Raw genomic sequence first — 25,717 nt, 5'->3', positions numbered from 1 at the left:
AGCTGGCAAACTCAGTCACCTCATTTTAGAGAAGAAAAAAGTGATTTCTATGAACAGGATTTTAATAATGTTCCATAAGTATTTAATGATCAATGTTTCCTCCAAATCTCTAAAAAGCAATACATATATACGTTCTTTACTTAAAATGATATTGATCTATTGTTTGTTGTCATCATTACATGCATGTTAGAAGTACAGCTTCACAGCTCTGTGTATCCAAAAACTTAACTGTAACCTACCACCAGAGTTCTAGTGTCATTCTCTTGATCAGATTGACCCCTCTAATACTTACTCACCCCCCTCTAGTAATCACAGTGTTTTTAGTTTTATTTTTTCAGAATCTGTGAGTTATTTTTAACATGATTTCTTAGGAGTTTTTTTTATTATCTTTATTTGTTGGGTAGAGATAGCCAGAAATTGAGAGGAGGGAGGGAGAGATGAGGGCCTTGAAAAACTCATGTTAAGTGAAATAAGTCAGAAACAGAAGGATGAGTATGGGATGATCTCACTCTCAGGCAAAAGTTGAAAAACAACATCAGAAGAGAAAACATAAGTAGAACCTGAACTGGAATTGGTATATTGCACCAAAGTAAAAGACTCTGGGGTGGGGAAAATACAGGTCCAAGAAGGGTGACAGAGGATCTAGAGGGGGTTGTATTGTTATATGGAAAACTGAGAAATGTTATGCATGTACAAACTATTATATTTCCTGTCAAATGTAAAACATTAATTCCCCAATAAAGAAATTTTTAAAAAATCATTATTTTAACCTCTTATTTAGTATTGGATAGACAGAGAGAAATTGAGGGGGGAGATAAAGAGACAGAGACACCTGTAGCCCTGCTTCACCACTTGTGAAGCTTCCCCCCTGCAGGCAGAGACCAGTGGCTTGAACCCAGGTCTTGTCTATAGCCATATCACCCTGAACACGCCCGATCTCATCTGAACCTGGGTCTTTGTGCACTGTGACAACAAGTGCACTAAACCAGATGCGCTACCACCTGGCCCCTGAAAAGGCTTTGCTTTCTCTACTGTATCACCTTAGCTGCACTGTTATAAATCAATTGTCCATATTTATGCGATTTATTTTGGGGCTCTTGGTTCTAAGTTCTGTTGGTTTGTGTTTTTCTCCAATGCCATTTTTTAATAGTACAGTTTAAAGGCAGGAAGTGAGATGTCCCCATTTTCCTTTTCTATTCCAAACTGCTTTGGCTATTAAGGGTCTTTTGTGGTCCCATGAAATTTAAGAATTATGTATTCTACTTCTTTTAAAAAAATGGCATCGGGGTTTTGATAAAAAAAAAAAATAGCACAGAACTGGTAAACAGCTTTAGTTTGGAAGGCCATTTTAGCAATGAATATTTCTTTCAACCCATAAAATGGAATAGTTCCCTCCTTTTTTTTTTTTTTAACAATGTCTCATAAATTTCAATATACAAGTCTTTCCACTTTTAAAACTTTACTCCCAGGTACTTTACTTTTTTTAAAAAAGAATTTATTTATTCATTCATGAAAAAGATAGGCAGAGAGAGAGAGAGAGAAAGAACCAGACATCACTCTGGCACATGTGCTGCTGGGGATTGAACTCATGACCTCATGGTTGAGAATCCAATGCTTTTATCCACTGTACCACCCCTCCCAGACCACAGATGAACTTGAAATAGGATTGCCTTCATCAAGTGTCTTTCCTTTACTTATATGTAGAAATAAAACAATTTTTGGTGTACAAAGATTTTTGTATCCTGCCACTCTACTGTATTTGTTTATAATTTCTAAGTAATTTTTTGGTTGGTTCAGGATTTTCAATGTGTGTCATTTTGTCAATATGCAAATAGTAATAGCAACACTTCTTCACAGCTGGAATTTCACATTCACACATGTACATATATATATGTTTACATCTCTTTGTTGTTTTTTTGTTTTGTTTTTACCAGAGCACTGATCAGCTCTTGCTTGTGGTGGTGCAGGGGACTGAACCTCTGGGACTTTGGAGCTTCCAGCATGAGAGTCCCTTTACATAACTATTATGCTATCTATGCCCCCACCCTATTTATCTCTTTGTATAATTTAGTTTTAGAACTTCCAAGTGACTAAAGCTGCAAGAGATTCAATGGCAAAGTACATTTTTATAAGGCTTTTTCATGTCACTTAGTTTCTTGCAAACGTATGTCAAGCTTGCTCTAGTTCCACAAGGACTCCGCTGCAGTCTTTTGGATGGAGAAAAATCACGGGTTTCCCATGTGCTCCTATTGTGGCCTTTTCACTTAGAGTACGGATCTTCTTTTCTTTCAAATCGACCATGGTAGCATTTATATCATCCACCTTGAGGAAGGAAAAAAAAGAAAAGGGGGGGGGGCAGGGGAGAGACCATCATTTTTGAGATGTACTGTGAAAATGTAAGGTCAGAATAGTATCTTAAGACCTAGAAAAAACTTCAAGAGCTCATGGGATCTACTGATCACACACACATTAAAAAAAAAAAAAAAAAAAAAAAGAATCCATGTGGTCTGGGAGGTGGTTCAGTGGATAAAGCACTGGACTCTCAAGCATGAGGTCCTGAGTTCAATCTCTGGCAGCACATGTACTAGCAGGATGTCTGGTTCTTTCTCTCTCTCTCTCTCTCTCTCCTCCTATCTTTCTCATTAATAAATAAAATCTTCAAAAAGGCAAAGAAAAAGAATGTGTCCTGGAGCCCTACTTCCCCAGAACCCCGCCCGACTAGGAAAAGAGATAGGCTGGGAGTATGGATCTACCTGTCAACATCCATGTTCAGCAGGGAAGCAATTACAGAAGCCAGACCTTCCACCTTCTGCACCCCACAGTGACCCTGAGTCCATACTCCCAGAGGGATAAGGAATAGGAAAGCTGTCAGGGGAAGGGATGGGATACGGAGCTTTGGTGGTAGGAATTGTGTGGAATTGTACCCCTCTTACCCTATGGTTTTTGCCAGTGTTTCCTTTTTATAAATAAAAATTAAAAAAAAAATTATTTCCAGAGAGGGAAAAGAAGTTGCTACATTTTCAAGGAAGGCAAAAACAATACTTTGCCATTAGTTAACACTTGTTCTTTCTTATGCTCTGAATGGTGCAGGTTACACTTCATCATGTTTTCCTCCAGAGGTAGTATTGGTGATACTACACAACATGTCTGCCCCTTCTCCCCCTCTGTCTTCCCCTCCTCTCTCCATTCTGTCCTAGCTAATAACGATGACATCAATAACAACAATAACTACAAAAACAATAAGAAAAAAAAAGGGGGGAGTCGGGCTGTAGCACAGCAGGTTAAGCGCAGGTGGCGCAAAGCACAAGGACCGGCATAAGGATCCCGGTTCGAACCCCGGCTCCCCACCTGCAGGGGAGTCGCGTCACAGGCGGTGAAGCAGGTCTGCAGGTGTCTGTCTTTCTCTTCTCCCTCTCTGTCTTCCCCTCCTCTCTCCATTTCTCTCTGTCCTATCCAACAACGAACAACAACAATAATAACTACAACAATAAAACAACAAGGGCAACAAAAGGGAATAAATAAAATAAATATTTTTTTTAAAAAAAGGCCTTAAAAAAAAAACCAAGGGCAACAAAAGGGAAAATAAATAAATATTTTTTAAAAATGTCTCACCCTAGGGGCCATGGCAATGTTGGTCATTACAATGGGAGACGAGGCCTCCCATCTAAGTGGGCTACAGATTAAAATGAGTGAAGTGATGAGAACCTCTTAGCACAGCTTACAGCACACATGTAGTAGGTGCTCAGTAAATGTGAGCGCTCCCCCTGGTTTCCAAACCATCTGTTTTTGAAATGAAAACTTCATGAAAATCATTATTAAAGTGTCATCAGGGGGCCGGGTGGTGGTGCACCTGGCTAAGTACACACATCACAGTGCACAAGGACCTGGGTTCAAGCCCCTGGTCCTCACCTTACAGGGAGAAGCTTCATGAGTGATGAAGCAGGACTGCAGGTGCTTTTCTGTCTCCCTATCTCCCACTTCCCTCTCAATTTCTCTCTGTCCTATCAAATAAAAAAAGGTCAAAAAAGAAAAAAAAAATGCCATCAGAATGTTTTTTTCAAAAGACCCAAATGTTCATTTTGTAATTCTTTTAAATTTCTGTTCATATTTATTGGCAGTCTAGGAAAGGATCACATATGTTTCTATATGTTTACTTATTTTTTAAAGGTTTATTTATTTATTGGAGAGAGGGTGAGGAGAGAGAGAAGGAGAGAATCAGAGGATTACTCTGGTACATGCAATGCCAGGGATCGAACTCAGAACTTCATACCTGAAGAGTCCAATGTTTTATCCACTGCACCATCTCCTGGGTTGTGTGTCTCTATAGGCTTAATGGAAGAACATTTCTCTGTTGAGAAGAGTTATCTGCCTAGACTAGGAGGCCACTAAATGGACATAAAAGTCTGAAGTGATTGCCTATAGATGCCTATCACAATCTATAGATGGTGATAAATCATCCCAGAGTTTAGTGATCCAACAAAATATTCCAAACACTGAAAAAAAAAAAAAAAGAATAACACCCATTTTGGGAGTTGGGCGTTTAGTGCAGTGGGTCAAGTGCAGGTGGCACAAAGCTCAAGGACTGGCATAAGGATCCCGGTTCGAGCCCCCAGCTCCCCACCTGCAGGGGAGTCGCTTCACAAGCAGTGAAGCAGGTCTGCAGGTGTCTGTCTTTCTCTCCCCCTCTCTGTCTTCCCCTCCTCTCTCCATTTCTCTCTGTCCTATCCAACAACAACAACAATAACTACAACAATAAAACAAGGGCAACAAAAGGGAATAAATAAATATTAAAAAAAAGAATAACACCCATATTTCCAACTTAAAGATTTTTGAAAATGGTATTATATATACGACCTTCTTGTCTCGCAGTGTCAGGGCTCACACATAACTTCATTGCTCCTGGGATTTTTTTTTTTCATTTTATTTCAGATAGAAAGAAAAGAGAGAGCCACCTCAGCTCCATGTATTGTCAGGGCGAGAACCTGCAGCTTTGCAAACATACCCTACTGGGTGAGCTACCTTCTGGTCCTATGCAACCTTATTTTCAAAGAGCTATGGTTTGTATATTAGATTCTAAAACTGGTCAGTGGCCTCAGAGGTGGCACAGTGGCTAGGGCATTGGATTTAAAAGCACGAGGTCCCGAGTTCAAACCCCGTCATCGCATGTGCCAGAGTGATTCTCTGGTTCTTTCTCATATTAACATATAAATCTTCAAGAAATATTCTCTCTCTTTATCTAGACTTTTTTAAGAGAAAGGCTAGATCTCCTGTTACACCATCTTGGCTAAAATAAGAATTTGAACTGGCAGATTTTTCTTTGTTATTACTATTTTTCTTTGTTAGTTTCCCAAAGCTGGTACTACACTTTGTTAGTATAAAATACCATTACATATATTTTAATTTCATATTTTCCCCCTCTGGTTGCTTTAGAATCTTTTCAGCAGGTGTCTCTCTATAGCTCTCTTCTCCATACCATCCCCACACAATTTCTCTTTCTCCATCCTAATACAATTAAAAAAAAGACCAAAAAAATATATACAACCCTAAATAATAATAAAATAATTTAAAGATGGTAACAACTATCTAGAATAAGTCCATCTGTCTGAGTTCAGACTAAAATAAAGTGTCTGGGGAGTTGGGCAGTAGCGCAGCAGGTTAAGCGCAGGTGGCACAAAGCGCAAGGACTGGAGTTAAGGCCCCAGCTCCCCACCTGCAGGGAAGTCGCTTCACAAGCGGTGAAGCTGGTCTGCAGGTGTCTATCTTTCTCTCCCCCGGTCTTCCCTTCCTCTCTCCATTTCTCTCTGTCCTATCTAATAATGACGACATCAATAACAACAATAACAACTACAAAAAGGGCAACAAAAGGGAATAAATTAAAAAAAATTACAAATAAAATAAAGTGTCTGGTCGGCATGTTTCTTGCTTTGTGCATGGCCCAGGGAAGACGTGTGTGTGTGTGGGGGGGGGGGGAGCTCTGGTGCTGTGGCCTGTCTCCCTCTCTTCTGTTTCTCAACATCAATGGAAAAAAATAGCCTGGGAACAAAGAAAATGCATACGTACAAGGCCTGGTCCCACCACAGTCAATTATATAATGATACTGGAGAATCAGTTTGTGAAATCTGATGTATGGCCAGTAAGTGTGAAAATGATAAGAGATTTATCTTTAATTGATTGATATGATGTCACTGTGGTGATTGTCCAAGGTGGAAATGGCAGGAAGTTAAAATGACATGTAGCTGGGGAGACAGCATAATGGTTCTGCAAAAAGACATTCATGCCTGAGGCTCTGAGCTTACAGGTTCAATCCCCAGCACCATCATAAACCAGAGATGAGCAGTGCTCTGGGGAAAAAAGAATGTTGTGAGTACTTAAATAATGAAGTAAAAAATAAAGCCAATGGGGACATGGGAGCTCACTAGATTGTTTTTTATCATAATATAATGTGATCATATCATATATGATATAATCAAGTCATAGTGTAATCATGAATTTTTCCAGTTCCCACTTGATAATACCTGTTCTCCTTGTGATCATGAAGATGATCATTCAGAACATTCTGCCCAAGTACAATATCTGCAGTTCTAAAGTCGCATCCCACTTTTTATTGCATTGTTTCTTCAATGTGCCTTACTCCAGGAAACACTTCGAAGATTTATTTTTAGATGCCTAATTGAAAGTTTACTAGTTTCCATTTTCATTACTATTTCTAACACTCACTTGGATTTTAAAAGACCTTGTACCATACTCACTCTTTCTCAGTGTTACTTTCAAGTTTATAATTCTTTAAGAGTACTTCTAATGTTTTATTTGGCAGTAGCAAAGAGAATGAAGTAAAAATTCCTTTTCGTTTTCTGAATTGTAAAGGAATGCATTATCTACATTACAATTCCAAGAGTTGCTTATAAGAAATGTGAAACAATTTGATTTGAGGAATGAAGCTGTCCCCCTCACTAACTAATAAAAATAATATAGTCAGTAAAAGCCCATCTTCAAATGTGCTTTTATAGTCCTTGGAATAATTGCAGATTTCCCTTATCTAGCTCTGGAAGATCTTAAATGCCATTAATGAAAATCGGGGCTAGTCACTTCAACTTCTGATCACATTTTATTCTTGCAGGGGGAGCAACACAGTATGTGTATTTGAGTCTGGGGATTTTTGTTGTTTCCCTCTAGTCATTTGTAAATCAAAAATGATAGTACTCCAAATGAAAATGTTTGTACTGTCACAATCCAAACTTCAGAAACTTCAGCTGTTCCATCTGAAAATGGGAATGCAACTTGAATTCTTTCTTTCTTTCTTTCTTTTTTTAAAGATTTTATTTATTTATTTATCAGAAAGTTAGGAGGAGAGAGAGAAAGAACCAGAAATTACTCTGGTACATGTGCTGCCGGGAATTGAACTCAGGACCTCATGCCCAGAGTCCAGTGCCTTAGCCAGTATGCCACCCCCCGGACCACAACAACTTGAATTATTTTAAAGGAGAGATTTTTCTAGAGTCCAGTGTCTTAGCCAGTGTGCCACCCCCAGACCACAACAACTTGAATTATTTTAAGGGAGAGATTTTTCTAAAAACAACAACAACAAAATCAAGTGTCAGGCAGTAGCACAGCTGGTTAAGCACACACGGCGCAAAGCACAAGGACTGGCAGAAGGACCCGGGTTCGAGCCCCTGGCTCCCCACCTGCAGGGGAATCACTTCACAGGCGGTGAAGCAGGTCTGCAAGGGTCTATCTTTCTCCCTCTGACTTCCCCTCCTCTCTTGATTTCTCTCTGACCTATCCAACAATGAACGACATCATCAACAACAATAACCACTACAAGGCTACAACAACAAGGGCAACAAAAGGGGAAAAAAATGGCCTCCAGGAGCAGTGGATTCATGGTACAGGCACTGAGCCCCAGCAATAACCCTGGAGGCAAAAAAAAAAAAAAAAACCCAATGTACCTTATGAACAAGTAATAACAGACTGCTTTTAATGGTGCATAACATGCTGAATAATATCGTAAAGCTAGGCTTTTTATTGTATTCAAATAACAATGGTACTAATTAGTATCAATAAAGAGTGAATTCAAGTCCCATGCTGATATAAAATCATGAAAGTTAAAATGAAAAGTCTGGATAAAGATCTTTGTTTCAATTGCTTTTCTCCCCAACCTAAGAGTTAAATGAATTATGCAAGCCTAGCCCTGTTCTCACTTTGTAAATACTCTTGGGTATTGTTTTAGAAGGGCAATATCTAAAGTTCCATATTTGCTATATTTGTGGTTGGTACCTATACAAGTTTCTCAAAAGCTGCTCTCCATGGATAGTTTCTCCTGTTGGTAGTAAAGTAAAAAAAAAAAAAAAAATCTTAAAACAACCCAAACTGAATTTAACTGACAGACTCTTACCCAAAGAGGATTTCTCCTTTTCTTCACTTCTTTTGGTGAGGTAGGAGGGAATTAAATACCTTTTCCTTTACAAAGTCACACCAATAGCAGATGGAAGTAGAAAAAAAATTTTCCTTATTTAATAGTACAGGAAGTTAAAACACTGTCAAGTTGCATACTAGTTGGGTGGTAGCGCAGCGGGTTAAGCGCAGGTGGTGCAAAGCACAAGGACCAGCTGAAGGATACCAGTTCGAGCCCCCGGCTCCCCACCTGCAGGGGAGTCGCTTCATAGGCAGTGAAGCAGGTCTGCAGGTGTCTGTCTTTCTCTTCCTTTCTCTGTCTTCCCTTCCTCTCTCCATTTCTCTCTGTCCTATCCAATAACAATGATATCAATAACAACAATAAAACTACAACAATAAAACAACAAGGGCAACAAAAGGGAAAATAAATAAATATTTTTAAAAAAGAGTCTTAAAAAAAAAACTAGGATCAAACAGAATACAAAGATAACCAGTCACACACACACACACACACACACACAAATAAAATAAAATAAAATAAAATAAAATAAAATAAAATAAAATAAAATAAAGAAGGGGCATTACCAACAAGAAAGTCCCGAGGAAGCCATGGTGTGCCGGATGCTAGCCCCACTAGCTGCTAGATTATGTGTGTGCTGTGGAGGGGAACCTGGGGGTGCAAGGGAAGGGTCCCTCTGGATGGAGGATGCTACACAATTTTCAAGAAGCAGCTATTTACGGACTGGCATGGAAGTGATCAAATGTTTTTACAAGCCCAGTGGACATTTGTTGAGTAAGTCAGTATTGTCAGTGGTCCTGAGGTCTTCACTGTGACACTGCTGGCAGGGTGGGTGAGTTATTTCGTGAAAACCGAGCAATTCTCCCCAGTACCACAGCTCATCTCTGCAGAAGTCGGGAAACACAAATTGGTAGCAGCAGGACAAGCTGCACCAGAAAACATCAGGCTGTTGAGACTAGATGACTTTAAAACTCCTTGGGCAAAAACACTAATACAAAACAAACAAACAAACAACAATAATAAAAAACACCAACACAAGAAATCCAGGCAACCCATTTGAGTGAAAAATGGAAATCAACAATCACCTTAGGTAGAAAACTGTTCATAAGGGAGTCGGGCAGTAGCCCAGTGGGTTAAGCACATGTGGTGCAAAGAGCAAGGACCAGCGTAAGGACCCCGGTTCGAGCCCCCAGCTCCCCACCTGCAGGGAAGTTGCTTCATAGGCGGTGAAGCAGGTCTGCAGGTGTCTATCTTTCTCTCCCCCTCTCTGTCTTCCCCTCCTCTCTCCATTTTCTCTCTGTCTTATCCAATAACGACATCAATAACAACAATAATAACTACAACAATGAAAAACAACAAGGGCAACAAAAGGGAAAATAAATAAATAAATATAAAATAACAATAAAAGAAAACTGTTGATAGGGGGCCAGGTGCTTGTGCACCTGGTAGGGTGCACACACTACAATGCACAAGGACCTGGGTTCAAGGGCCCCCTCCCCCATGCAGAAGCAAAGCTTCATAAAGCGGTAAAGAAGTGCTGCCAGTGTGTGTGTCTATCTGTCTCTCTCTCCCCCTCTCCTCTCAACTTTTCTCTGTCTTTATCAAAAATAAAGAAAGAAAGAAACTGTTGGTAATTGGTGTGATCCTAACTCATAGAGGAGGAAAAGGACATGGTGTGAAAAAAATCTCTGTGAAGGGGTGGGTAGATAGCATAATGGTTATACAAAGAGACTCTCATGTCTGAGGCTCCAAAGTTCCAGGTTCAATCCCCTGCACCACCATAAGCCACAGCTGAGCAGTACTCTGGTAAAAAAAAAAAAAAAAAAAAAAAGAAGTTCATGATTAGTCAACAACTTGTTTGGCTTTATATGTTAACTCTCTTTTCAGCCACCAGGTTCTAGATGCTAGCATGATGCCAACCAGACTTCCCGGGACAGATGACCCACCAATGTGTCCTGGAGCCCTGATTCTCCAGGACCCCATCCCACTAGGGAAAGAGACCCCATCCCACTAAGGAAAGACAGAGGCAGACTGGGAGTATGGACCGACCAGTCAACACCCATGTTCAGCGGGGAAGCAATTACAGAAGCCAGACCTTCCACCTTCTGCATCCCACAACAACCTTGGGTCTATACTCCCAGATGGTTAAAGAACAGGAAAGCTATCAGGGGAGGGGATGGGATACGGAGATCTGGTGGTGGGAATTGTGTGGAATTATAACCCTCTTATCCTATGGTTTTCAGTGTTTCCTTTTTATAAGAAAAAAAAAAAAATCTGTTAGACACTCTGTTAGCTCAGAGGCGTGATACTCAGTCCCAAATAGCAGACAGAGAGAAAATCAATTCTCCAGAAGGTGGGTTTGACATTTTGCTATTATTGAATGGCATTAAATGGTATTAGAACTTAGTGGCAATGGGGGGGCCAGGTTGTGGTCCACCTACTATAACACACAAGGATGCAAGTTCAAGCCCTTGCTCCCTACCTGCAGAGGAGAAGCTTCACAAGCGGTGAAGCAGTGAAGCAGTGCTGCAGGTGTCTCTCAGCACTTCATTCAACAAAAGTGTGGAAATGGAGGAATTCAGCTCTACTTGGTGACCCAGGACATAAGGCCCCTGTGTCTGGTCAAAGCATCATACCAGTTCTCAGATGCCTCCACCTTTCAGCCCACCTTCTTTCAGAAATGCTATCTTGGTAATGCTACCTGGAATAAATGTGCCAAGTGTGACAGGGATGGGTGGCCTTCAGTGCCCTTTCTCTTTCCCTTCTTTTGAATCAGAGCAGCCCTCCAAGTTTTAGCAGAGCACATCAGTGCCCCACCACACATAGACTCCATTTGCCTGTCAAGTGTGTCATGTGATGAAGCATGAGCTTAGGAGTGCTATATCATGTCTCCATCACTTCCGGGTCAGGACTTTGCTGGATATCCTCTCTCTGACTTCCTTCCCCTCTTGCTGGTAAACAGCAATAGCAATGACTGAAGTAGCTCTGTAGGACACTTGTCACAGGAGGCAGAACTACTTAGACAGTTCACTTTTAGACTGAGACCAGAAAAAGTCTAATTAGCTATGTGCATGACCTTATTTTTTATAGAGAGTAGGGGGATGCTAATGGGAGTGGGTGGCATACTGGCATAGCAACTACCTAACCCCTTTCTATACCTGCTCCAATTGCCTTGCCTTCATTTTATACTGATATACAAGCCCCTTTTAATCTCTGCTTTGGAATTTGCTGTCACATTACTGAACTTCCACTATTCTTTACTGAACTGAACTTGTAACTCACATAGTGGCTCCCTTTGAAGGCACAGGCTCTCTGATGTAGAACAGCCAGTGTGGTGTGAGAGAAAGGAGAATTTCAAATGATTTTCAAATGATTTCTTGATCCTGCTTCTCAACCTGGGGAGGGTGTGTTTAGACAAATCCTTAAGTCCAATGAGATAAAAAACAGAAGTTAAAGTTAACCCTAATTTAAAAAAAAAAAAAAGTGGGAGATAAAGATTAAAGAGTAGACATTTTCATAGCTCCTTGGCCTAACCTCTTCCAGTTCTCCTGCCTCAATTTTTATTACTTTAATTTAATTTAATTTTAGCTATCAGGGTTATCACTGGGGCTCTGTGCCTGCATGACTCTACCACTCTCAGTATTTTCCCCCTTTTAGAGAGTGAAAGACAGGAGACAGAGACAGAGAAGAGAGATTACTCTACCTCCAACCCCCACCCTATAGGTTCTCCCACAAGGTGGCTCAGGTTCAAACCCAGGTCCTTTAACATGATAATACATGCACTCTACCAGGTGAGCCACCTGCCAACCCGCTCCTTCACCTCAAATGTTCTCTTTTCCCCTTTTTTGACAGAGACTTCGAGAAATTGAGAGGGAAGGGGGAGGTAGAGAGGGAGAAGGAGGGCGAGAGACAGTGAGATACCTGCAAGACTGTTTCACTGCTCGTGAATGGGGGTCCCTTGTTCATGGTAACATGTGCACTCAACCAGATGCACCACTGCCTGGCCCCTTCATCCACCTGAATTTTTTTTTACTCCAGGTTTATCGCTGTGGCCTAGTGTCAGCACTACGAATCCACTGCTCTGGAGGCCATTTTTTTTTCCATTAAAAATTTTTAAAAAATATTTATTTATTTATTCCCTTTTATTGCCCTTGTTATTTTAATATTTACTTATTTATTCCCTTTTGTTGCCATAATTGTTTTATTATTGTAATTATTATTGTTGTTGTTATTGATGTTATTGTTGGATAGGACAGAGAGAAATAGAGAAGACAAACAGGGGGAGAGAAAGATACACCTGCAGGCCTGCTTCACTGCTTGTGAAGCGACTTCCCTGCAGGTGGGGAGCCGGGGGCTCGAACCGGGATCCTTAAGCCGGTCCTTACACTTTGAGCCACCTGTGCTACCGCCCGACTCCACATTTTTTTTCCATTTTTAAAAATAGGATAGGAAAGGGAGAAATTGAAAGAGATGGGGGAGAGAGAAAGATAAACACCTGCAGACCTGTTCTACCACTTGTGAAGTGATACCCCTGCAGGTGGGGAGCCGGGGGCTCGAACCATAATCCTGGCTTAGGTCCTTCCTCTTCATACTTCGTGCGCTTAACCTGGTGCGCCATCACCTGGCCTCCTTCACTTTAAATTTCAAATGCAACTAATACAATAAAGGCAATGTGGTACCATGGCTGACAGTGACAATACTGACTCTGAGATTAGAACAAATCTGAGTCATCTGAGTCTAGGGTGAGAGTAGATAGCATAATGGTTACGTAAAGAAACTCTCAAATTCAATTCCCTGTCCCGTACCACCATAAGCTGGAACTGAGAGAGAGACTGTCATGTCTGAGGGTCTAAACTTCCATACAGCAATAAGACAGAACTGAGCAGTGTTCTGGGGAAAAAAATAAAAGAAAGAAGAAAAAAAAGACAGAAAGAAAGTAAGAAAAGAAAAGAAAAAAGTAATAAAAGGAATGAAATGTTGGGTTGTGGAGATACCATAATGGTTATGCAGAGAACTTTCATGCCTGAGGCTCCAAGCTCCCAGGTTTAATTTCCAGCACCACCATTAGCCTGAGCCGAGCAGTGCAATGGTCTTTCTCTCTTACCCCCTTCTCCCTCTCTCTATCTCTCTCATTAAAATAAATATTTTTAAACTTTAAAAAATTAATTTATTATTGGATAGAGACATAGAGAAACTGAGAGGGGAAGAGGAAGTGGAGAGGGAAAGAGCTAGAGAGGCACCTGCAGCCTCGCTTCACTACTTGTGAAACTTTCCCCATGCCAGGGGCGGGCAGGAACCAGGGACTTGAACCTGGGTCCTTGTGCACTATAATGTGTAAAGGTGCACCACTGTTAGGAAGGCTCAGTTTCCTCATCTGTCAAATGGGGCCCCAACAGTGAGCTCATATAGTAGTCATGAGAATTCAAGTAGATAATCCGTGCTGAAGCCTTCTACTACTGCCACAGGACTCACTCCTGGTTGTTATAACTCTCTGCCTTTCAGGCAGGGGTCTCCTGGTTGTTATAACTCTCTGCCTTTCAGGCAGGGGTAGATAGCATAATGGCTATGCAAAGAGACTCTCATGCCTGATGCTCCAAAGTCCCAGGTTCAATCCCCTGCAGCACCATATGCTTGGGAACTACTCTCTTCCCTGATCCAGCTTTCTGGTCCTTTTTCCAGGCATGACATCATCTCCCTAGACAATAACTTCGATCCATCTGCATATCAGATGTCAGGCTCAGGGGAAAAAAAAAACTAGTATAGTCATGGGGTTTTTGGAATATAACTAAAATAGGACTACTAAGTATCTATAAAACAAAGACCCCTCCAACTCTTCATCTGAACCATTCCAGCCTTTAGATTTATGATTAGTCAACTATTTGTTTGGCTTTATATGTTAACTCTTTTTTCAGCCACTAGCTTCCAGATGTTAACATGATGCCAATCTGGCCTCCCTGGGCAGATGACCACATCATGTGTTTTAGAGCCCCGCCTCCCCAGAGCCCCGCCCCACTAGGGAAAGAGAGAGGCAGGCTGGGAGTATGGATTGACTTGCCAATGCCCATGTTCAACAAGGAAGCAATTACAGAAGCCAGACCTCCCACCTTCTGCACCCCATAATGACCCTGGGCCCATACTCCCAGAGGGTTAAAGAATAGGAAAGCTGTCAGGGGAGGCGATGGGATATGGAGATCTGGTGGTGGGAATTGTGTGGAGTTGTACCCCTCTTATCCTATGGTTTTGTCAGTGTTTCCTTTATATATTAAAAAAAAAGACCAAAAAAAAAAAAAAAAAAAAACCCTCTCTGCCTTTCCACACACTGTTCCATCTGCCTGGAATACCTTCCTCCTCATGTCCACTAGGGGAATTCCTTCACATTCACTGTCACTCATTTTTTTAAAAAAATATGATTTATTTATTTATTAATTTGAAAGATAGGAGGAGAGAAAGAACCAGACAAGGCCAGGTGGTGGAACATTTGGTTGTGCAAACACATTACAGTGACCAAAGACCTGGGTTCAAGTCCCTGGTCCCCACCTGCAGGGGGAAAGCTTCACGAGTGATGAAGCAGGGCTGCAGGTGTCTCTCTGTCTCTCTCCTTATCTGCCCCCCTCAATTTCTGTCTCTATACCTTATATTTTAAGTAAATAAAATATCTTATATTTTAAAAGAGATAGAGAGAGAGAGTGAAAGAACCAGACATCACTCTGGTACATGTGTCACTGTGCCATCTCCCAGACCACTTCATCGTCACTCATGCCTTGCTTGTGTCTCCTCTCACCTCCTTGGCCAGCTAGGAGTAGTCAACCTCTCCTTCATGTATGCTTCAAAATTGAGAAATTTGGGAGTCGAGCGGTAGCCCAGCGGGTTAAGTGCATGTGGCCGAAGTGCAAGGACCAGTGTAAGGATCCCAGTTCAAGCCCCTGGCTCCCCACCTGCAGGGGAGTCACTTCACAGGTGGTGAAACAGGTCTGCAGGTGTCTATCTTTCTCTCCCCCTCTCTGTCTTTCCCTCCTTTCTCTATTTCTCTCTGTCCTATCTAACGATGATGACATCAGTAACAACAAACAAGAATAACTACAACAACAATAAAAAACAACAAGGGCAACAAAAGGGAAAATAAATAAATATTTTTTAAAAATAAAAAAAAGAAAAGAATTTTTAAAAAATTGAGAAAAAATTTTTTTGATTGTCACAGTATGTTGTCATCACCTGTTTGAATAGCTGCCTCTCCTCACTGTGAGAATGGCCCAAGGTTTACTATTGTTGAAACCCAAGCACTTAGTAGAGAACATTTAGGTTGGCAAATGTTTGCATTATAAATTGAATAAATGCTCGAGTCCACCATAAAACCAACTGCTGGTATTGTTGATATTCCAAAAGGTAGTCATCTGGGCCAGCAAAATAGCTCACTTAGAGAGTGTGCTGCTTTGCCATGTGTACAGTGAAGGTTCAAACTCTGACCCCACCGCACTGAAGATACCATGGTCTTTTTCGCTCTCTCCCTCTCTCGCTCTCTACTGGGAAAAAAAAAAAATTAAACAAACAAAAAGCAGTTTTCTGAACAGGTAGATAATGATTCTCTAATGAACTAATGATCTTGTCTAACAAATTACTTTTTTTGTGTGTTTTGGAAACATTAGCAGATGCAGTTGACACAATCTTAGAAATTAGTCAGTGATTGAAAATGTATTGTTTCCATAATCATCAAGTTATTAAAATTTTGTGGATAAGAAAGCAAGAGACGGGAGTGGGGCGGTAGCTCAGTGGGTTAAGCACAGGTAGTGCAAACAGCAAGGACTGGAGTAAGGATCCCGGTTCGAGACCCCGGCTCCCCACCTGCAGGGGAATCACTTCACAGATGGTGAAGCAGGTCTGTAGGTGTCTATCTTTCTCTCCCCCTCTGTCTTTTCTTCCTTTCTCCATTTCTGTCTTATCCAACAGCGACGACATCAATAACAACAATAACTACAACAATAAAACAAGGACAACAAAAGGGAAGAAATAAATAAATATTAAAAAAAAAAAAGAAGGCAAGAGAGAGCTCAATCAGTTAGGCACTTGCTTTATTATCCTTGAGGCCCTAATTTGAAGACAACCACCAAGTGGTTTCACTCCTATGTGGACTATAGATGACAAAAGTATGCAAACTTGCCAAAACAACAACAAAAAACTAACTAAAGGAACTAACCAACTAACCTGTCCCTCAGACCTCATGACAGCTACATGGCTATGGGTGTGTGCACAGACCTTTGGTGGTGGGTGTGGAGTGAAACTATACTCCTGAAATATAATAAGTTTGTAAACCATTATTAAATCACGTATGCCCAAAGCAGGCATTAAAATCATGAAGAATACCTCAATGCAGACGTGATGTATTCCTCCAGCTTTGTTTTTCTGCAGGAAGCCGATAATTGGGCTGTTTGGTCCCAGAGGCTGGAGCAGTTCCATCTTGGTATTTCCCAGGTTTACAAAGACGACCGTGACTCCATGCTCAGGCAGAGGGACTGCCTCACTGACCTGGGCGCCCAGCACATTCTTATAAAACGCCTTGGCCTTTTCCAGGTCTGGCACTGCTATAGCAACGTGATTGAGTGGGCCCAGGTTCCACACAGAACCTGCCCCCTGATGTGAGAGCTGGGATGTGGAGAAAGGGGTTGCTGTTGAGATTTGAGTTAGAAGTCTGGATAAAAGCCCTGGAGAGATGAACACTGATAATTATATATTTCTGAAATGAAAAAAATAATAAGTAATACACACCGATATTATTTATATATCTTTATTTTTTCTAATTACTAAAATCAGGGGAGATAAATGGAAAGAGTTAAGTCAAAAGTACTTCTTGTTCTCTGACCATCTGAGTGTTCAGAATTATAAAGCTAATTCTCAGCTTCATCTAGATTCAGAACAAAGAATGGCACATTTTATAATATCATTTACATCAACAACACTTAGGATCATTTAGAATGACTTCTTACCTGCTTTTCACAAAACAAGTTTGAGTGAAACAACCCCATTTAATAGTGAAAGCAATTTTCTTCTCTTTCTATAACCAATTTTCTTTCTTCTATTCTGCAGTAAACTCATTAAAACCTTAGCCATAGTAGTTCTTTATTTTTTTACCTTATTATTGCCATCAAGGTTATCACTGGGGCTTGGTGTCAGCACTACAAATTCACTGGCCCCTGGTGGTCGGGCGGTAGCACAGTGGGTTAAGCGCACATGGTGCAAAGCGCAAGGATTGGCATAAGGATCCTGGTTCGAGCCCCTGGCTCCCCACCTGCAGGGGAGTCGCTTCATAAGCAGTGAAGCAGGTCTGTAGGTGTCCATCTTTCTCTCCCCCTCTCTGTCTTCCCCTCCTCTCTCCATTTCTCTCTGTCCTACCCAACAACAATGACATCAATAACAACAATATTAACCACAACAATGATAAAAAAACAAGGGCAACAAAAGGGGTAAAAATATATAGCCTCCAGGAGCAATGGATTCGTGGTGCAGGCACTGAGCCCCAGCAATAACCCTGGAGACAAAAAAAAAAAATCACTGGTCCCAGTACCCTTTTTCTTCCTTATTTTATTAGCTAGACAGAGAGAAATTGAGAGGGGAGGGAGAGATAGAGAGGGAAAGAGAAAGAGAGAAAAGAGAAGTACAGGTGTGCTCAACCAAGTGTGACACTACATGACTGCCAAGCCACTCATAATAGTACTATTTATTTATTTATTTATTTAGCCTCCAGGATTATCACTGAGGCTCCGTTCCTACACTATGAATCCACTGCTCCTGAAGGCTATTTTTTTTCCTTTTGTTACCCTTGTTTATCGCTGTTGATGTTATTATTGTTGTTGTTATTGCTGTTATTGCTGTTGAATAGGACAGAGAGAAATGGAGAGATGAGGGAAAGACAGAGAGGGGGAGAGAAAGACAGACACCTGCAGACCTGCTTCACTGCCTGTGAATCTACCCCCTGCAGATGGGGAGCTGGGGGCTCGAACTGAGATCCTTACGTTGGTTCTTGTGCTTTAAGCCATGTGTGCTTAACCGGTGGTACTACCGCTAGACCCCCCAATTTTTGTTTCTACATTTTATTTTTGAGATGGATAGAGAGGAGAGGGAGAGCTAGACAGAGAGACACCAAAGAACCACTGAACGAACTATCCATGGAGTTGCCCTGTTGCTATCCACAGTGCTCCCCTGTGGCATCAGGAATCACCCTAGGGCCTGACTCACAGTAACTAGTATGTGCTTTTATTTTTTCAGTCTTCTTCACGAAAAACACTTTTTTTTTTAACTTAGTTCAGGCTGATATAGGTGCCAGGATACATTGTACCTGCGACCTTAGAGCCTCAGGCATGAAAAGTGTTTTTGCACAACCACTGCGCTCTCTCTCAGAACTCAGGAGAAAAAAAAGAAAAAGAAAAAAAAAACACTTTAAATAGCACTTGATATCACACTGTTTCAACTAACTTAAAATTACTTTCCCTTTGCTGAAATTTCTGCTGACAAGAAATGAGAGTGTCACTGTTTTGTTTGAGACGATAATTCCTGTTGGGAAAGGTAATGGCATGACACCACTGGGCCATGGAAGAATGGGCTTGGGGCCTGGGGTGCTTTCTCACCAGTTGCTAAAGAGCTTACATAGCCTGTGCCAGGCTTTCTCCTCACAGTGAGTGGGGTTATCTTTCCAGGCATCTTAATAAACATACCTTTGTTTCTGCTGAATGTAGAAACAGCACATGGCATTTGGCCAACCCCACTGACCTCTGTGCAGAGGATACAGGGTCCCTGTGGCACCAGAGAGGGGTACTTATAGGCATGGGGAGAGAGTCACTGGCTGAGGCACCAATACCCAGTATTGATGCTGGGTATAAAGAGAATGAGATGTAGCCACCGCAAAAGTTTGGCAGGTCCCCCAAAAGTTAAGCAATTGTCTTATGACCTAGAAATCCCATGCCTACCTATTCAAAGTAATTAAAAGCAAGGATTCCAAAAAGGTAGGTTTTCTTTTTTTTTTGGGGGGGTGCAAGATAGCTCACCTGGGAGGGTGCCTGATTTGCTATGTTCATAATCCAGGACTCAAGTCTGGTCCCCAACACACTGGGGGAAGCTTTGGTGTCGTGTCTTTCTCTTTCTCTCCCTGCCTCTCTCTCTGTCTGAAAAGGTCAGCTTGGCGCAGTGAAGCCCAGGCATGATAAGCATTTTTTGTTTTTTGCCTCCAGGGTTTTTTGCTGGGGTTCGGTGCCTGCACTACAAATCAACTGCTCCTGGAGGCCACTTTTTCCCGTTTTTGTTGCCCTTGTTGTTGTTATTGTTATTGTTGCCATTGATGTTGTTGTTGGACAGTACAGAGAGAAATGGAGAGAGGAGGGGATACAGAGGGGGGAGAGAAAGACAACTGCAGACCTGCTTCACTGCTTGGAAGCTACCCACCTGCAGGTGGGGAGCTGGGGGCTCAAACCGGGATCCTTAAGCCAGTCCTTGCGCTTTGTGCCACGTGCACTTAACCTGTTGTGCTACCAACCGACCCCCACTGTTTTTTTTTTTTTTTTTTTTAAGTTGCTCTTCAAATGGCAAAAACCTGCAATTCTTGGAGTAAGGGAAGCTGGATCTCTAGGTAGACAGCACTTTTTCAAATGGCAAAAACCTGCAATTCTTGGAGTAAGGGAAGCTGGATCTCCAGGTAGAGAGCACTTTTTCATGCAAGAGGACAGGGGCTGAAGCCCAGGAAACCACATGGGACTACCATGCACAGCATCAAGGAGAAATTCCATGAATAGTAGGAAAGTCTATGGGGTCTCACTTTCTTCCCTTCTAATGGAAACTGAAAGACGAAAGATAAGTCTATGTGAGAGAGTGGAAGTTAAGATAATGTAAGATCCCCTTTACCAAGCAAAGGAAGGAGGGGGCCAGGAAACAGTGGTATGAAAAACTGAGTATTGCAACCCAGGAGATGGCATAGTAAAGTGTTATAGATTTTCCAGCATGAGGTTCTGAGTATGACCCCCCAGGATCACATGTGACAAACTGATGTTCTGGTTCTCTTTCTCTCCCCTTTTCTTGATCATTAGTAAAAAAAAAGAAAATCTTTAAAAAATAGTTAAATATCTGGGCCAAGTGTTGGCACACATTACAGTGTGCAAGCCCCCGGTCCCCACCTGCAGGGGGGCAGCTTTTTGAGTGGTGAAGCAGGGCTGCAGGTCTCTCTCTGTCTCCTTCTCTATCTCCCCTACCCTCTTAACTTATGGCTGCCTCTATCCAATAAAATAAAGGTAAAAAAAAATTAAATATCTCAACAGAAGTTACACTCTAGGCAGGGCTACGAGCAGCAGCAAATGTGTTTCTCTCCTTTCCTCTCCCGGATCAACTAAGAATACCAAAGGAGGCCACCTGGGACCGAAAGAAGACAGGACTAGAACGACTTCCGGAACCCACCAAACCACTGGTGAGTGCAAACACATGTGGCTGGTGGTCAGAGAGGAGCCTTGGGAGAGATTAAGTGGCTAGTAACAGTCCGGCAATTTATCAGTTGAGACACCACCTCCAGTCTGTTTCACCAACAAGGGGAGAGCTGAAGGGAGGAGAGGACTCCCCTGAGACTCACCAAGTGCAATTCTGAGTCTCCATTGCTACTGCCCTCAGAATCTGGAGCAGCTGCAGGGAGGCCCTGGGCTGACACCAGGGGACAGAGAACTAACAAGGAAACTCAGGAGAAGATCTATACCTTGGTGGCATAGCGGTGAGGCTGTGAAAGTCTCTTTGCATAATCACTGGATTATCTCTGCCCCACCCTGCTTTATCTCTTGATCAGGAGTCAGTGATTAAGCTAAGAAGCCTACTTATGGTTTAAAAACCCTCAGGCTCCTATAGTTTACAGGGAAGAAAAAGCACAAAAGAGGTTTTAAGCCACTGAGCTCCAACTCAGGGATTAAAATACTATTGAAACAACTGTTAACTTCCACAACTGTGAACCCTTTAATTACCTTACTAAGACACAAGTCAATCCAGGCAATAGTGATCAGTAATTTGAAAAGTACTGAGAGGGACCTCATAACATACTATATAAAACAGTTAAACCAACAGGAAGAAATACTGGAGAAATGAACCAGGACAAGAGTCCAGCTAAAAGCCCCCCAAAGGAAGGGTGAAGCACAAAATAATGAGGTCAACATCCAAACACTAGTTTGAAACTGAAATTTGAATTTGAAATTGAAAGAATTGTCATCAGAAATGCAGAAACAACAAATGAGACCCCGGAAGAAAACACTAATTATCTCAAGGTTAGCAGAGTCTCTTCAACAAATCATGTTGGAAAAAATGGGTTGAAACATGCAGAAGAATGAAACTGAACCACTATATCTCACCAAATACAAAAGTAAATTCCAAGTGGATCAAGGACTTGGATATTAGACCAGAAACTATCAGATACTTAGAGGAAAATATTGACAGAACTCTTTTCCGCATCAATTTTAAAGACATCTTCAATGAAACGAATCCAATTACAAAGAAGACTAAGGTAACCTATGGGACTACAGCAAATTAAAAAGCTTCTGCACAGCAAAAGAAACCACTAACCAAACCAAGAGACTCCTCACAGGAATGGGAGATCTTTACACACCATACATCAGACAAGAGGCTAATAACCAGAATATATAAAGAACCTGCAAATCTCAACAAGACAACAAATAACCCCATCCAAAAATGGGGGGAGGACATGGACAGAATATTCACCACAGAAGAGATCCAAAAGGCCGAGAAACACATGAAAAAATGCTCCAAGTCTCTGATTGTCAGAGAAATGCAAATAAAGACAACAATGAGATACCACCTCACTCTTGTGAGAATGTCATACATCAGAAAAGGTTGCAGCAGCAAATGCTGGAGAGGTTGTGGGTCAAAGGAACCCTCCTACACTGCTGGTGGGAATGTAAATTGGTCCAACCCGAGCAGTCTGGAGAACTCTCATAAGGCTAGAAATGGACCTACTCTATGACCCTGCAATTCCTCTCCTGGGGATATATCCTAAGGAACCCAACACACCCATCCAAAAAGATCTGTGTACACATATGTTCTTGGCAGCACAATTTGTAATAGCCAAAATCTGGAAGCATCCCAGGTGTCCAACAACAGATGAGTGGCTGAGCAAGTTGTGGTATATATATATAGTAGTATCCATATATATATCCACATATATATGGATACTACTCAGCTATAAAAAATAGTGACTTCACCATTTTCAGCCGATCTTGGATGGACCTTGAAAAATTCATGTTAAGTGAAGTAAGTCAGAAACAGAAGGTTGAATATGGGATGATCTCACTCTCAGGCAGAAGTTGAAAAACCAGATCAGAAGAGAAAACATAAGTAGAACCTGAACTGGAATTGGCATATTGCACCAAAGTAAAATACTCTGGGGTGGGTGGGTGGGGAGAATACAGATCCCTGAAGGATGACAGAGGACCTAGTGGGGGTTGTATTGTTATATGGAAAACTGGGAAATGTTATTATGCATGTACAAACTATCGTATTTACTGTCAAATGTAAAACATTAACTCCTCAATAAAGAAATGAAAAAAAAAACAATAATAATAAAATAAATATTTACTTTAGCAACATGTGCTCAGTCTGTTCAGTTTTTTTCCCCCTATATACATATCATCTCTTTAAACTAATGAAAGGCTGAGGCCTAAAAGTGAGGGCCCAGGACCTAGCTTAACGGGTGAAACACAGGCCTTAATATGTGTGAGGCCCTGGGCTCCATCACAGGTGTCACTGCATGAAAGCTACAATGGATGGACATCACCAAGCACAGCCCCTGAATGATGGAATTCTCCAAATGCTGAATAAAAATCAGGTGAGGAGGCTGGGTGGTAGTGCAGTGGGTTAAACCACATGGTCAAAGCGCAAAGACGGGTGTAAGGCTCCCAGTTCGTGCCTCTAGCTCCCTACCTGCAGGGCGGTTACTTTGCAAGTGGTGAAGCAGGTCTGCAGGTGTCTATCTTTTTCTCCTCTTTTCTTTCTTCCCCATCTCTCTCGATTTCTCTCTGTCCTCTCCAACAACAACAACAGCTATAACAACAATAACAACTACAACAAGGGCAACAAAGTGGGGAAAATGGCCTCCAGGAGGAGTGGATTCGTAGTGCAGGCACGAATGCAGGCTCCAGCAATAACCCTGCAGGCAAAAAAATAAATAAATAAATAATCAGGTGGCCACTCAGCAGGTTATAACACATGGGTTCATTCCTCTCCTCATTAAAAAGAAAGAAAAAAAAAAAACTAATGAAAAACAGTGTAATGATACACTTCTTTGCATGAGTTATCACTTAGCCTGGTGACTTGAATTGATAAATGGACAAGATATTTTGAGAGATCTAACAGTACTAAAGGCTCACCCCCTTGAACACTTTCTGAAGGTGCTAAACTTTTACTTATCGCAAACTTCTAGGAGGTAACACTAGGCACTTTCTCCCTAGCAGGGAATTGGAGATTAAAGAAATAATGTGGCAAACCTCTCTAAAGGAGATTGGAAGGCAGAAGAAAAAGAGAGAGAGATGAGAATGTGGGTGGACTGGAGAGTCAGAAAACCTGAATTTCTAGCTGGCAAAATAGCTCACTTGGATAGTGTGCTGCTTTGCTATGTGCATGACCCAGATTGGAACCTAGCCCTCACTTCATTAAAGATTCAGTTCTGTGGTTTCTTTCACTCTCTCTCTGCTTCTCTGCTACTACTCTCTAAAAACAAAACAAAACCAACCCCCTTGAGTTTGTCTTGACTGATTCTACCCAGCTTTCTTAGTGTGAAGACAGAGAGAACTCATGGAATCTTTCAAACCCACCTGCTTTTACCTTTTTTGTTTACACTCAACGGATAATAAGCATATTAGGCATATAAGCATGTGTGTGGGGGGGAGAACAACTTGGCATTCTCTGCACAGCTGACCTTCAAGCGTTCCCAGCAGGATACGGGGCCAACCTGAGGTTCAATTTATAGATTATAAAAGACTTGCCCTTCATTTCTCCTCTGTCTCTCTCGCTCTATTTTTAGAGCTCCTGCTCAGCTCTGGTTTATGGTGGTACTGGGGATTGAACCTGGAACCTTTGGTGCCTCTGGCATGAAAATCTTTTTGCAAAGCCATTATGTATCTCTCCAGCCCTCTCCCCAGTGTCTGGACATGCGGTAAATTAAGGCTCACAGCTCTTTCTGTTGTTATTGCCTATTACTTCTGTTCCTGCCTCGCTGTCCCCAGGACCACCTCCCTCACCTCTCTGAGACCACCTATCTCTGTCTCTTTCAGTAAATTCTTTTTTAAACTATTTTTTTTAAATTATCTTTATTTATTGGATAGAGACAGCCAGAAAACGAATGAGAGAGTAGGGGGAGCCAGAGACACCTGCAGCCCTACTTCACCACTCGCAAAGCTTTCCTCTTGCAGGTGGAGACCGAGGACTCGAACCAGGATCCTTGTGCACTGTAACATGGGCGCGCAACCAGGTGTGCTACCACCCGGCCCCTTCTGAAAACATCTTAAAGGGGACAATGTCAACCGCCTCAAAGAGGCTATGAGACACCCTCATGCCAACCTGAGGAATTCCCGAGAAAACCTGCTGCCCAGAGGTGTTGCGGGAGGCGGCGCGCAGCAGATCAGCGGGGACTGCCCGCCAGCAGCCTCCTCCAGCCCTGCCTCCCGTTCTGCTCGCCCAGCAGCACTGCGAGCCCGCTGGCGCTGGATATTCACCTGGGGCCGCCGCCGCAACCACCTTCCACAAGCCCGCCATCTTGGAAATCCAGCCCCTGAAGTCGCGACGTGGGTCTGGAGGTAGAGGAGCTCGGCCGATGGGCGGGGCAATGGGCCCGGGGGCGGAGCCACAAGCGGCGAGCAACGCTAAGTGGGTGGGACTAGCGTGGCTAGTGGGCGGAGCCATGGTGACTAGGGGGCGGGCTCCGTCATGCGGCTGGGCTGAGGACCCTTAAAGGCCCGATAGCCCGACTTTTTTTTTTTTTTTTTTTTTTGACCAGAGCACTTCTCAGCTCTGGCTTATGGTGGTAAGGGGATTAAACCTGGGATTTGGGAGCCTCAGGCATGAGAGTTTTTTTGCATAGCCATTATGCAAACCCCCTCCCTACCGGTCTTTTCAAAGCACTTAACACTGTAACTTCCTCTCAACCCGCCCCTCAAAACAGAAAAGTTTGGACTCTGCAAAAGCGCTGGAGCTGACCAATAGCTCTTTTTAGCTCCTCGCCCCTCAGAAAGCGACGGGGGGGGGGGGGCGGTGAGTCGGGCGGTAGCGCAGCGGCTTAAGCGCACATGG

At 42.3% G+C, this 25,717-nt stretch overlaps 1 protein-coding gene across 1 annotated transcript; it reads right to left on the bottom strand.

Moving 5' to 3' along the window:
• Nucleotides 1–59: 59 nt before the first annotated feature.
• Nucleotides 60–25,345, bottom strand: MCEE (methylmalonyl-CoA epimerase). Its single transcript, XM_060179274.1, has 3 exons — nt 25,144–25,345; nt 16,769–17,106; nt 60–2,322 (listed from the first exon to the last, which is right to left on the bottom strand). Exons 1-3 carry the CDS (start codon nt 25,328–25,330, stop codon nt 2,170–2,172), a joined length of 678 nt encoding a protein of 225 aa, XP_060035257.1. The 5' UTR covers nt 25,331–25,345; the 3' UTR covers nt 60–2,169.
• Between the last annotated feature and the right edge of the window lie 372 nt (nt 25,346–25,717).

Source organism: Erinaceus europaeus, chromosome 20 (assembly GCF_950295315.1).
Source record: "Erinaceus europaeus chromosome 20, mEriEur2.1, whole genome shotgun sequence".
NCBI lineage: Eukaryota > Metazoa > Chordata > Mammalia > Eulipotyphla > Erinaceidae > Erinaceus > Erinaceus europaeus.
This window is presented reverse-complemented; position numbering and strand designations above follow the sequence as displayed.

Coding starts and splice junctions, on each gene's coding strand:
- MCEE (XM_060179274.1), bottom strand. CDS start 25,330: ATGGCTCCGCCCACTAGCCACGCTAGTCCCACCCACTTAGCGTTGCTC. Junction 17,107..25,143: donor GGTTGCGGCGGCGGCCCCAG/GTGAATATCCAG, acceptor TCATCTCTCCAG/GGCTTTTATCCAGACTTCTA. Junction 2,323..16,768: donor TACATCACGTCTGCATTGAG/GTATTCTTCATG, acceptor TCCTTCCTCAAG/GTGGATGATATAAATGCTAC.